At 47.0% G+C, this 12,248-nt stretch overlaps 2 protein-coding genes and 1 non-coding gene across 9 annotated transcripts in view; 2 read left to right on the top strand and 1 right to left on the bottom strand.

Annotated features, from left to right (window-relative positions):
- MOCS1 (molybdenum cofactor synthesis 1) overlaps positions 1-8,372 on the top strand; it is a 34,219-nt gene extending 25,847 nt beyond the window's left edge. The window contains exons 9-11 of one of the 3 annotated variants that reach the window (XM_016431048.2): positions 502-622; positions 1,106-1,153; positions 5,434-8,372. In XM_016431048.2, coding sequence (XP_016286534.2) covers positions 502-622; positions 1,106-1,153; positions 5,434-6,194 — 930 coding nt within the window. In that variant the 3' untranslated portion in view covers positions 6,195-8,372. Of the gene's footprint in view, positions 1-501; positions 623-1,105; positions 1,169-5,433 lie in introns of all 3 variants that reach the window. The other 2 variants (XM_007483838.3, XM_016431049.2) reach the window with 2 other exon arrangements.
- MIR12328 (microRNA mir-12328) lies at positions 786-846 on the top strand. Its single transcript, NR_162864.1, has one exon. It is a non-coding gene; the product is annotated as a microRNA mir-12328 (primary transcript).
- The window catches only part of DAAM2 (dishevelled associated activator of morphogenesis 2), a 158,104-nt gene continuing 154,136 nt past the window's right edge, over positions 8,281-12,248 (bottom strand). For all 5 annotated transcript variants that reach the window (XM_056818179.1, XM_056818182.1, XM_056818178.1 and 2 more), the window contains one exon: positions 8,281-12,107. In XM_056818179.1, the coding sequence (XP_056674157.1) occupies positions 11,889-12,107 (219 nt within the window). In that variant the 3' untranslated portion in view covers positions 8,281-11,888. The remainder of the gene's footprint in view (positions 12,108-12,248) is intronic.

The following is a 12,248-nucleotide window of genomic DNA, read 5'->3' as shown; positions in this document are numbered from 1 at the left end:
AAGTCACTTAACCCTGTCTGCCTCAATTTCTTCATCTCTAAAATGAGCTGGAGTAGGAAATGGCAGATCATTCTATCTTTGCCAAGAAAACCCCAAATGGATCACAAAGAGTCAGATATGACTGAAAAACAATGAATAATAAGTATTTCTTGGGAGCTTTGAGATCTGCAAGTGCTTTCCATATGTTATCTCATTTGATTCTTACCACAAATATATGTCTGAGGCAGGATTTGAACATCCTGATTTCTGACTCCACGTCCCACCTAATTGCCTCTGATTTGAGCTCAGGTCCTTTGACTTCAGAGACGGTGATTTTTCCACAGTTCCAGGCTGAGTCCCTGAGTCTAACCTCATCCCCTTCTGATACAGGTCGAGTCCATTTCCTTTTGCCCTGGGACCTGTGGGTCTAGGGAGGGAGGAGGAGATCCAGTCTCCCTTTAGGGGTCAGCTCCCCAGGAATGAGGGGGAGCCTCATCGAGTCTTTGTTGTGATATTGGGCAGGTCTGCCTTTTTGGGAATTCAGAAGTGTCTCTACGGGATTACCTTCGGACCGGGGTCCCCGAAGAGGAGCTGCTGAGCATCATTGGAGCTGCTGTGGGCAGAAAGAAGAGGCAACATGCAGGTATTTCAGGCTGGGAGAGGAATCAAGAGGAAATCAGTAAGGGTGGAGATTAGTCCTGTGGGGAGACTGGCAGCCACTTAAGTCTGAGTGTGAGTCTATCTAATGGAACTTGGTATTCCCCTTTACCTCGATCATTCCCTCTGCCATGAGTGGGGAGAGAGGCAAGGCAGAGGAGGAAGAATGAGTGGCTTACTCAGACCTCTCACTCTCTTCTCTGTCTTGGATCCTCATCCCCACCTTTTCTATGGGGTTGATCAAGAATCGAGGCCTAGGAGTCTGGAGACCTGGTTTCCCTGTTATCCTAAAGACAGCCTCATGGTGTACTTGTGTGTAGGCATGCATGTGCACGTGAATATGTGTGCATGAACACTCAGAGATTTGTCATACTGTGTGTATGTTTCCATCTGTCTCTTCCATTCATTGATCTCTCCCCCCTCCCCTGCCCCATCTTTCTCTCCCTCCCCATTTCCCCCCCTAACTCAGGCATGTTCAACATTGCCCAGATGAAGAACCGACCCATGATCCTCATCGGTGGGTGACCCATCAGTACGTAACCATTTGCCCCCACCCCTTATCCTTCCCCGTCCTTCAGAGACCTCTCTGGGGGGAGTGGGGAGAAGGAGCGAGCGAAGCAACCCCGGCACTACTAATCATGCGTCCCATTTTCATGAATGTTCAATCCGAGAAGTAGCACAGTCAGGGTCAAGCTTTTGGGAGATAGTTCGGTGGGTCTGGAGTCAGAAGACCCGAATTTGAATTCTAATTTTGCTGCTTGTTAATTCCGTGAGCATGAATAATTCCCTGAGCTCTCTGAGCCTCGGTTTTCTTACATGAGCAATGAAAAGGTTGTAGCAGTGGACATTTAGGGTCCTTTCCATCTCTAAACCCCGAGTCCCTTCAGTCACTGGAAAATAAGATGCGTCTGACTTGAGTCCAGATGACTCCTTTTATTGAAAAGGTGTTAGGCACAAAATGTTTGCTTCAGAAGCAGATGATTTCAGCCACTTGGATCATACCTTAGGGGCTTGCAATAGACTAACGTGAGTAATATATCAGGAATCCATGATTTTATCAGCCCAGTGCATCTTCTGCCCATGTGGGCTTTTCCTGTCTGTATCGGTCAGATGACTTCATGAATTGCTCTGACCGAAAACATCAGTTGGCAGCTAACTTTTCTGGCGATAAGCCTCTTCATGTTTGACTAGGCTGGTTCTCAGAAAGTCACCAAACCCATCCTTTTTGCTTTTGCAGTTTGGCAGAATAAGGCTCATCTTCATGAGTTCAAATCTAAACTCAGAAACTTAGTAGCTGGGTGACTGAACAAGTCACTCTTTGCCTCCGTTTCTTCATCTATAAAATGAGCTGGAGAAGGAAATGGCAGACCACTCCAGGATCTTTGCCGAGAAAACCCCAGATGGGGTCAAAGAGTGTTAGAAACAACTGAAATGATTGAACAACAGCCTTAGAGCTCATCTCTGGGCACCCTCCCCCTCCATACAACCCTCATCAACTTCCCTTTCAGCTCTTCTCACAAGAACTCTCCAAACTTGTGCCTTTGAGAACCTTGGATCATCTTCACTTCATGAGGAGGCATTGCAGAAGATTACAATGGGCGATAGATATAGAGCCATAAAGGGCCTCAGAGGACAGCTAGTCCAATCCCCTCACTCTATAGATGAGGAAACTGAGGCACAGAGAGATCCTGTGACTTGGTCACAAAGGTAGAAAATATAGATAGGATTTGAACTCAAATCCTTGAATCTGGAGCCAGTGCTCTTTCTACTAGACTATGAGAAATAATCTTTATAAATATAAACTCTACCTACAAAGTCGGAAGACAAGTCCCCATATATGTCTTACTCTTTGTGACCCCATGGAGTTTTCTTGGCAAAGATATTAGAGTGGCTTACCACTCTCTTCGTCAGCAAGTTAAGACAAAAGAAGTTAAGTGACTTGCTCAGGGTCACACAGCTAGTAAGTTTCTGAGGCCTGATTTGAACTTAGGTCAGGTCTTCCTGACTCCAGGCCACCAACTGCCTTATATAAAGACTGTGAATGTCCAATAGTGTGGAGGTGATGGAGCAAACAAGAAGCTTTCCCAGGAGCAATGGTTAGATGTATACAACAGTCCTATAATTTAGACTCATTCTAAATACTTCATATTCATAAGAGGCAGCACAGCAGAGTGTTTAGAGAGCTGGCTTCAGAGCCAGGAACATCTGCTTCCAGTCCAGGTTCTGTCTTTGCAATTCTAATTCTGACTAAGTCACCCAGTCTCATAGTGTTCTAGGCAAACTCCAAAACCAAAGTTGCTAAAAAGGTACTGACTTAAACAGGGAGAGGAAATGTCCTCATTTGAGATTTCTCCATGTCACTGAAGGAGCAGATAGATGGCCTCGTGGAGAGAGTGCTGACCCTGAAGTCAGAAAAAAGTCTGGCTTCAGACCCTTCCTAGCTATGTGACCTTGGCAAGTCACTTAACCCTGTTTGCCTTGGTTTCCTCATCTGTCAAATGAGCTAAAGAAGAAGTGGCAAATACCTAGCTATTTAATAATGGCAAATGCTTTACAGAATTGTTGAGACCATTGGGTGGTACAGTGGATAGAATGCCAGGCCTGAAATCAGGAAAACTCATCTTCCTGAGTTCAAATCAGATCCAGTGAAATAACAGAAATGAACAAACAAAAAAAAAATGAATTGTACTAGGCTAACAAAATGTAGCCCCAAAAGAAGAGGTCCTGAAAGTGACTTATTTGAAGGAAGATAAAAGACCACCTTGAATGAGTCCATCTAAGTCTAAGAAAATGCATAGTTCTGAAAAGCCTCAGGGTTGCTTGAAGGCATTTGCCACAATGCATTCTCCTAAGAAGGTTAAATGTTTCCCCTGGTATCTTGTTTGTACTTGTAAATTTGCTTAACAGACTTTTTACTGGAGATAGAGAGTTCACTGAGGGCCTTTTTAGACCTTCATATAGGAATGTGATGGTGAACCTATGGAACACATGCCAAAAAGGGCACACAGAGCCCTTTATGTAAATAGGCCTGCAGCCAGAGGGACTAAGATGGAGCTATTCCCCCCTCCCCCTCTCCATGCATCTGAGGACATTCCTCTCTTCACCTGCCCCTCTGCCCAGCGGCCAATGGGAGTGTTTCCTCTCTCCCCCATCTGGGATGTAGGGGGCACGGTGGCACTCCTTCTCTAAAAGGTTTGCCATCACTGATCTAGGACTTTTTTTAAAATAAATTTTCAAAAATACTGACAATATCATACAAAGAATCAGAGCACCTAAGTTAGAATTCCATTTCTGAGTCTTTTTACCTGTGTGCTCTCAGGCAAGTCCTTCAGCCTCAGTTTTCTTATCTGTAAGATGAGAAGGATGCACTGCTAGATGGTCTCTGGTGTTTCTTTTAACTACATGGCTGCAAACCTGCATGTTTCAGAGGCAGCATGGCAAAGTGATTAGGACAATGGACCTGGAATCAAGGAGCCTCTATTCAAATCCTACTCTAGATACTTGTGGCTCTCCCCCAGCCCCAGCAAGTCATTTAACCACTCTGTCATTCAATTCCCTCACATACAGAATGGGGAGAGGATCAGACTCAATGGTTTCTTAAGGTCCCTTCTAGCTATCAATCTGAAATTCCATAAGCAAACATTTTTTTTCAGTCACTGACCCCCATTTGGAGTTTTTTGGCAGAGATACTGGAGTAGTATGTCATTTTCTACTTCAGCTCAATTTACAGACAAGGAAACTGAGGCAAATAGGGTTAAATGGGTCGCACAGCTAGTAAGTGTCTGAGGCCACATTTGACCTAAAAATAACTTTCTGACTCCACTGTGCCACCTAGTAAAAATTAAAGGTTTTAAAAAAATAATAATATTACATATGAAAACAACTTTTAACATTCGTGTTTTTGAAGTTTTAAGTTCCAAATTCTCTCCCTTCTTCCTATTCTCACTCTGTCCTACCTCTCCCCCTTCCCTGAGATGATCAGCAATCTAATATAGATTTCACATATCCAGTTATGCAAAGAGGTTTTATTGTTTAAAAAATAAAATGGAAGGAACTTTGAAATGCCATCTGGCTCACTCACTTATTTTAAACCGTTACCTTCCATTTTAGAATCAATACTAAGTATCAGTTCCAAGGCAGAACAGCAGTAAAGGCTAGGCAATGAGGGTTAAGTGACTCGCCCAGGGTCACACAGCTAAGAAGTGCGAGAGGCCATATTTGAACCCAGGACTTCTCATCTTTGGTTCTAGTTTTTTCTCCATTTAGTTGACCCTGGCCCACTGACTTTTTTTTTTTTAAATAAAAACTCTTATTTTTTTGTCTTAGAATCAATCCTGTATATTGGATCTAAGGCAGAAGAGTGAGAAGGACTAAGGAATCAGGGTTCAGTGCCTTGCTCAGAGTCACATAACTAGGAAGTATCTGAGGCCAGATCTGAACCTCAGATTTCCTATTTCTAGGCCCAGCTCTCAATCCACTGAACCACCCATCTTCCCCCAAGTCACTAACTCTTAAGTTATAATACACAGATAGGAGAGAGTAGCTTCCTTTTGCTTAGGATTTTCCAGAATAGGAGCTCACAGTCCAGATCATTGTTTTTGTAGCATGCTGGTGAAGCTGACCCTGAGCTGGTGATGATAACTAGGAAAGAGTAAAACTTTTTGTGAAAGTGTATCTTTGTCTCTTGCACTATGCTCACGTCTCTGTGGCTTTTCCCTACCTTCTTATCTTCAAGCTCCTTTTCTATCCATTCCCTGTCATCCTTAACCTCCTCTCTTCTCGCCCCTCTCCATGTAGGGTGCCTCCCAGAGCTGCGAGATGCTCCTCTGACCTCCTCCAGACTCCCCCCCTTGGATTCCCTGTGCATTCAGGGGCTGAGAGCCAGAGAGAGTTTCTCTGGCCACATGGGGGCCCTGCGGACAAGATGGGGATTCCCGCAGGTCCTTCCTACAATCCAACCAAAGCTCGAGGCAGGCTCTCCCAGATGCTACAGCTCTCACCCAAGAGACCCTGACTCCAGCCCTAAGTGCCTTAACCCAGAGACCCCGACTTCCCCAGCTTCCCCCAGACTCTCTCCGCACTCAGACCAGCTGACCCATCTGGACTCAGAAGGCCGAGCCACCATGGTTGATGTGGGTGGAAAGCCAACCACAGAGCGCGTGGCTGTGGCCTCCGCAGTGGTCCTCCTGGGGCCTCAGGCCTTCAACCTTGTTCGCCAGAACCAGCTACGGAAAGGTGATGCCTTGGTCGTGGCCCAGCTGGCTGGAATCCAGGCAGCCAAACTGACCAGTCAGCTGATCCCGCTGTGCCATCATGTGACTCTGAGCCACACCGAGGTACAGCTGGATCTGGATGCGGCCCGCCATGCTGTAGTGATCCAGGCCTCGTGTCGGGCGTGGGGCCCCACTGGTGTGGAGATGGAGGCCCTGACTTCTGCGACCATAGCCGCCCTCACTCTCTACGACATGTGCAAAGCAGTCAGCAGAGACATTGTCCTCGGGGAGATCAAACTGCTTAGCAAAACAGGGGGCCAGCGGGGGGACTTCAAGCGAAGCTAAAATTCCAAACCACCGCAGCCCCCGCACTGGCACACTCGAGTCTCCTCCCTTTCGGAGTCTGTGTCTGGCTTTGTATCAGCCTCTAGGAGGAGGAGTGGGTTTGGAGGGGCATTTTGTCTTTGGGTCACTGTGTCTTTTCATCACTCCCTGTTATCCAGGACCAAAAAAATATCACAGCTGGGGAAGTGGCCTAACAATAGTCTAGTCACAGATTCAGAACTAGAAGGATCTCATAGACGATCTAGCCCCAAATGTTCACTTTACAGATGAAGAAATGGAGGCCCAGAGAGGAAGTGTAACTAACCCGGGCAAAGAGGTAAAGACGGCAGCTAGCCAGAAGCAGAAATGGGGTTAGAACTCCCCTTTTATAGCTGCAGGTATTGAAACTCGAGAATAATGATATTTTACATCTGTAGAGCATTCGGCACTTTTACATCCATATTATTTGACTCTTGGAATAATGCTGTCAGGCCAGCAGGAAACCAAAGGTCTTAATCATCTATAATTTGTTGGTGGTCCTGGATAGGAGAGTGTATTAATATCCCGGACCCCAACCTACCCTCCTTTATTCATCATTTCCCCCGCCATGTTTGTTTTTGCCTTGGTTCAAGTCTTCGTGCCCTGCACTAGACTTTGGGACTACCCTCTATTGGGTGTTGCTCCCTTATCTTCCCAGCTCCCCCTCTGATAGGCTGAAGGCCCCTTCCATCCTGGGAGAGGACTTTGGTCCAGTTTCTTTTCTTGGAAGAAGGGAGGAGAGGTCCTCAGGGTTTTTGCATGCTGGTCTTATTGATGCCTTTAGGTATGTGTATGTGTGTGTGTATCTGTGTCTGTGTCTGTGTTTACATCACAATCATTTCCAGATACAGCTTCCCACACCCCACAGGAGCCTTCATTAATGATAGCAACAAATGATTCATAAAAACCAGCCAACACAGAGACTACATCTGCCGGGAGAGATAGCATTCCACAGCCATCACCTCTCGCCTCTGCAGCCACAGGAGGGTGGTGCATTTCCTCCACCCTTCTTTAAACCTCATCCTTCTTGAGATAGCCTTTTTTTCAACTGGCCAGAGGAGCAAAGATTTATGGGTGGCCGGATTCCTAGGAAGTTTATGTAGGTGGGGTGAGACAACGAATGAGGAGGATTTCAGCTTACTGCGGGCGTCTCATTTTTGCACGTGGAAGTGACCACCTCTGTTTGGGGTTGATTTCTTTGTGGCTGGAGTGTAGCCTGACTTCTCCCCCAACCCACATCCTTTAATTATCCTATTTCACAGAGGCAGTGTACTGGATATAGCATTGGGCCTGTAGTCTCATATCCAGCCTCAGATACTTCTTAATTGTGCAACTGTGCCAAGTCACTTAGCCACTATTTGCCTCAGTTCCCTCAACTATAAAGGGGGTAATAATAGCACCTAAATTATATAGACTATATATATGAAAAAAATATATATATATAATTATTCTTGAGTTAAAATCTAACCTCAGATACTTACTAGCCGTGGGATCCTGGGCATGTCACTTAGCCCTGCTTGCCTCAGTTTCCTCATCTATAAAATGAGCTGCAGAAGGAAATGGCAAACCACCTCAAGTATCTCTGCCAAGAAAGCCCCAGATGGACTCACAAAGAGTCAGACACCACTGAATAACAATGCTCTTGACCACTAGAAAGGGCTTCCCATTATGATACCAGACTAGATGATATCTAATACAGGTTAATTTCTTGTTTTGCCCTAGTATATTCCTCAGGACTCTCCTTTATTTAAAACATGATTTCTCTGTCTTCCCACCAACCCCCCAACCTCATTCTCTCTCCTGCCCATAGCTGTCTTCCTTTCCCTCAGCTTCTGCCTCCATGTCATCTCCCTCGCTTTTGTGGTAAGGGCTAGGCAATGGGGGTCAAGTGACTTGTCCAGGGTCACACAGCTGGGAAGTGGCTGAGGCCAGATTTGAACCTAGGACCTCCCGTCTCTAAGGACTGGCTCTCAATCCACTGAGCCACCCAGCTGCCCCCTGAAACATAAAATCTTACCTGAGACAAAAAGAAGCCAGACAACAAAAATTAGGCACAAGAAGGCAGTCGTGGGGCTGTACGGATTTAATATTTTTAGTATTACAGTATATTCTTATAAAAAAAGGTGCGAATAAAAAGGACACTACAGATTTTGTACATTAGACTCATTGTCTGAGATAGCTGGTGAATGTGACAGTGCCACTGAGGTGTGACTGATGGAAAGGGACAGCCCCAGCTTGGGGGTTTGGGAAAGACTGACAAGAGGAGGAGATACATTTTCCCCCTCCCACCCCTGCCTTAGATTTCTCCTCCAGCAAGCTTCCTCATGTGAGATATGGAGATGGAGGCCAAGGGTAGGTCAGGTCTGGGTTCTTCCTTGGGGGTAAGGGGAAGTTCAAGGGTGCTGGGGGAGGACAGGGAAGGGAAGTTACATTACATCAACCATGAATTCTGCATCTGATGTAAAATTAGACAGTGGGGAAAATGTACCCCAAGAAAAGGCAGACCAGAGGGAGGAGGGCAAAGGACAAAACTTAAGAGATTAAAACAAGGCAGTACACCAGGTACCAGATTGACCCAGACTCAATGGGACATGGGTCAGTGGCTCCCCTCACCCCCAATTCTCACTGGGCCAGCCTCTTCAGTCTGTCTGTTGGGGGTGATGATGGGGAGTTTAATCTTGCCAAGCAGCCTCCACTGCCCCCCATCGGCCCTCTGGGCCAGCAGGAACTAGGGAACAATAAATAGAAATCGGGCTCCTAGGGGTGACGGGCCTTATCTAAAACAGAAACAGACTAAACAAAACTGCATGTGCCATGTACTCCTGGACAGAAAGGCACAATTTCTACCAGGTATCTCCAGATGTCAGAATCTGAGACTTTTCTGTGGCAGTATAAAGGGGATGCCAGGAAAAAGAAACACATGCTCTGGCTAGGCTGCCCTACTGTGTGCCACCCTCTATGGAGCGGGGCTATGTTGTAGGGGCAGGGGGAAGGGGTACTAACACTGTTTGCTTTATGGCTTGGGAGGAGAAGGGGGCAAGAAGTGGTTTACATCATGGGCATACACCAGGACAGAGAAAAGTCCTACTAAATTGGTCAAACGAACACCTTTCCCAATATCCCAACTTTCCATCCCATTCACTCCTTGGACAAATGTGGCTGAAATCCTTCCCAGTGCCTCCTTGGGACTAGGGAGTGTCTGTGAGAGAGAGAGAGCTTTTAGTCAGAACTCCAGAGGACAGCAACAATAATCACACCCCTCCCCAACACCCCCAGTCCAAACCACCGGGCTCTTTCCTCTTTCCTGTCTTTGACCCTGTCCAGCCTATACTTGGGTGAAAACATCACCCCATTCCCTCAGCCCTTTCCTTAGGCCCAACTCACACATCACACATGCTGAGCACATGCTCCTCAGGGGGCAGTTCCGCCTCCCCTCTCCTCTCTCTCAGACAAGGCTCTGATGCCTTGCCTCGAATCACCTTGATCACCCAGGATGCTCCCTGCCCCCTCCGCTTCCCAAAGAATTTAATCTGAGACAAAGCCAGAAGAATGGCAGCTGGAGAGCTCAGGCCACCCCGAGTAGGCAGAGTTAGTCAGAGAGAACAAATGCTATAGAGACACGAAGGGAATCTGGTAGTAACTCCAAGTAGAAGGCACTTAAAGGCTTTAAGATCATGATAAACGCATGGGGAAAGTCCACTGCAAATTAGACTTCTTGCCTCTGCCATGATCTGGTCTTCCTGATTCCTTGAGAACCAGGAAGTAGAGGGCAGGGTGTCAGTGAGCTCCCCAAAGGACACTGTAAGATGAGAGTTAAGATCGTGGGGGATAGAGGATGGACAAGAACCTCTACCAGCAGGTCATCTTGTCAACCTGCCCCCCTAGCTATCCTCCTTTCTCCAAGCAGGGCTCCCTAGTTCAGCAGCTGGAAAGTAGGAAATAGATTTGGAAGGTAAGTAGCTAGAGGCCATACCCACCTCTTGGCTCCAAGCTCTGCCCTTTGTGACCACTTTTTGAAGGGAGTCACATCGGCCACTCAATTCTTTGAATCCACAACCCTCCTGTTCTTGGGTCTGAGCTTGGCCCACTGGTCCTAAATGGTAAATCCCTCATTGGAGATATGTAAACACGGACTGGCTATATTGGGCCTGGTTTGCAGGGTACAGTTTTTAAATACGTGACCATCTCTTGAAAGCTGTGGAGAAATGACTTGTCTCATCCATCGCCAATGATGGTTCACTCCAGCTGAGGGAAGAGATAATTTTCTTCTAAATGGCACTCTGCCCCTCCAAGGCACCCCAAGATTTTCCCTAAGACAGGGAAGGCCTGGATGGCCAGGGCAGAGAAGGGACTGATTGCTTCCACTTTTATGAGACAAGCATGCATTGGGAATTAGGCAGACTCTGAAAGAAATGAGGCTGTGAGAAAAGAAGATTCTTTAAGAGAGCAGGAAAAAACAACTGAGGGCTGAGGTGCTGGTGTTTTCTGGGCTCCTGACAGAGAGCCCACATATTCCATGTCTCCAGGACAATGGTCAGTGGGTATATGTACATTTGAATGGGTGCATGTGTGTGGTGGGGGACAAGGGTGAGGTGTAGGTTGTGGGAGGCAGAGAGAGCAGGGTGTCCAGAGTTTGTGTTCCAGAAGTGGGGGTGGGGTTTGGAAAGAGGCCCAGGCAGCTGATCCCAAATCATTCTCCTCCAAGAAAAGGGAGAAGGAACTGTGGCAGGCCAGATTCCATTCTGAGGGTAGGGAATATAGTTCATACATAAGCCCAAGTTCCTGACTTGGGCTCCAAAATTAATGTTTCACTGAAGGTAAGATAGAGGCTCAGGCAGTTTCTATCCACATTGAGTCTCCCTTCTACACCAAAACTCTGCTGAGGAAAATAACTCAATTCTGCAGCTTGTACCTGATCTAGACTCTTCCTGCTCCTTGAACCACTTTTTTTTTTTTTGCTTTGGCCACACTTACATACTTCCTCCATTTGTCTTTCCATTCTACCCCTTAGATAAGCATAAGCACTCTTAGGGTAGAAGATTAAAAAAAAAAAAAAACTTGTTTGTGTTTTGGCAGCTTCCATGAATTCCATTTTCCCCCCTTTCTCTCATTCATCCAACTAGAACGTTTTGTCTCCAAGTTTGCCACCAGTCCTGTCCCTGACCTAGATGCTCCAGGAGAAAGGGGCATTAGTACCAAGGCTGAGAAGACTATGGGCTTTAAAAAGCTCTCAGAGGCCATACAAAGCAAATGCCCCGCTCCAACTACCCTGTCAGTGAAACATCTTGTTTTGCCTTTAGTGGGGGCTCTGAGCTGATCTATGAGATGCTAGAACCATTCTATGCCAACATGTGGGTACCTAGGTGGGGCTGTGGACCCTCAGCGCAACTTCTAGGCATCCCTGGGAAGTCCCAGGACCTCTGGCTGAGTAACAAGAGACATAACTGGAGATGCTTTTGGAGCAGGAGTCAGCCACAACAGAATGGAGGGCAGGACACAAGGAAGGGACTAAAAGAAAGCCCCTCAAGTAAGGGGGACATCCTTAGGTCAGCCACACATCACTGCCCCCAATCCAGCTTAAGCACCCAATTAGGCAACCCCCTACTTTGCCCCTTTCATCCTCTCTCAGTTTCCTTGAGCAGAAGTCATCCTCTTCCTGCCGCCAAAGTCTCCAAGTCAATAATTTAGCTTGTTCACTGCCCGCTCCCGGCTTATTTCCAGCATTTGAGTCCCTGACCGCTTACGGCTTCTTTTGAGCTTGGACAAGTCCTTGTCAAAGACTTCACCTGAGCGCAGAGCAGACACCAGGTCATCAAACTCTCCGCTCTCTTCCAAGGAGCTGACACCAACAGCTGCCTTTCGCTGTCGTCGCTCCCGCTCCCGCTGTTCCTTCAGCTAAGGGTGAAGAGGTACCAGGTCAGTGGTAGCAGGTTGGAAGGAGGCCAGCCCAAGGAAGGACCTGGGATCAAGCTCTCACTCTACGCATCCCCACTCAGGAACCTTCTCTGGTTCCTGGTCCCAAGGTGGGAATTCATA

Source organism: Monodelphis domestica, chromosome 2, assembly GCF_027887165.1.
Source record: "Monodelphis domestica isolate mMonDom1 chromosome 2, mMonDom1.pri, whole genome shotgun sequence".
Taxonomy (NCBI): Eukaryota; Metazoa; Chordata; class Mammalia; order Didelphimorphia; family Didelphidae; genus Monodelphis; species Monodelphis domestica.
The sequence above is the reverse complement of the archived record's forward strand: the minus strand, read 5'-3'. Positions and strand labels throughout refer to the sequence as shown.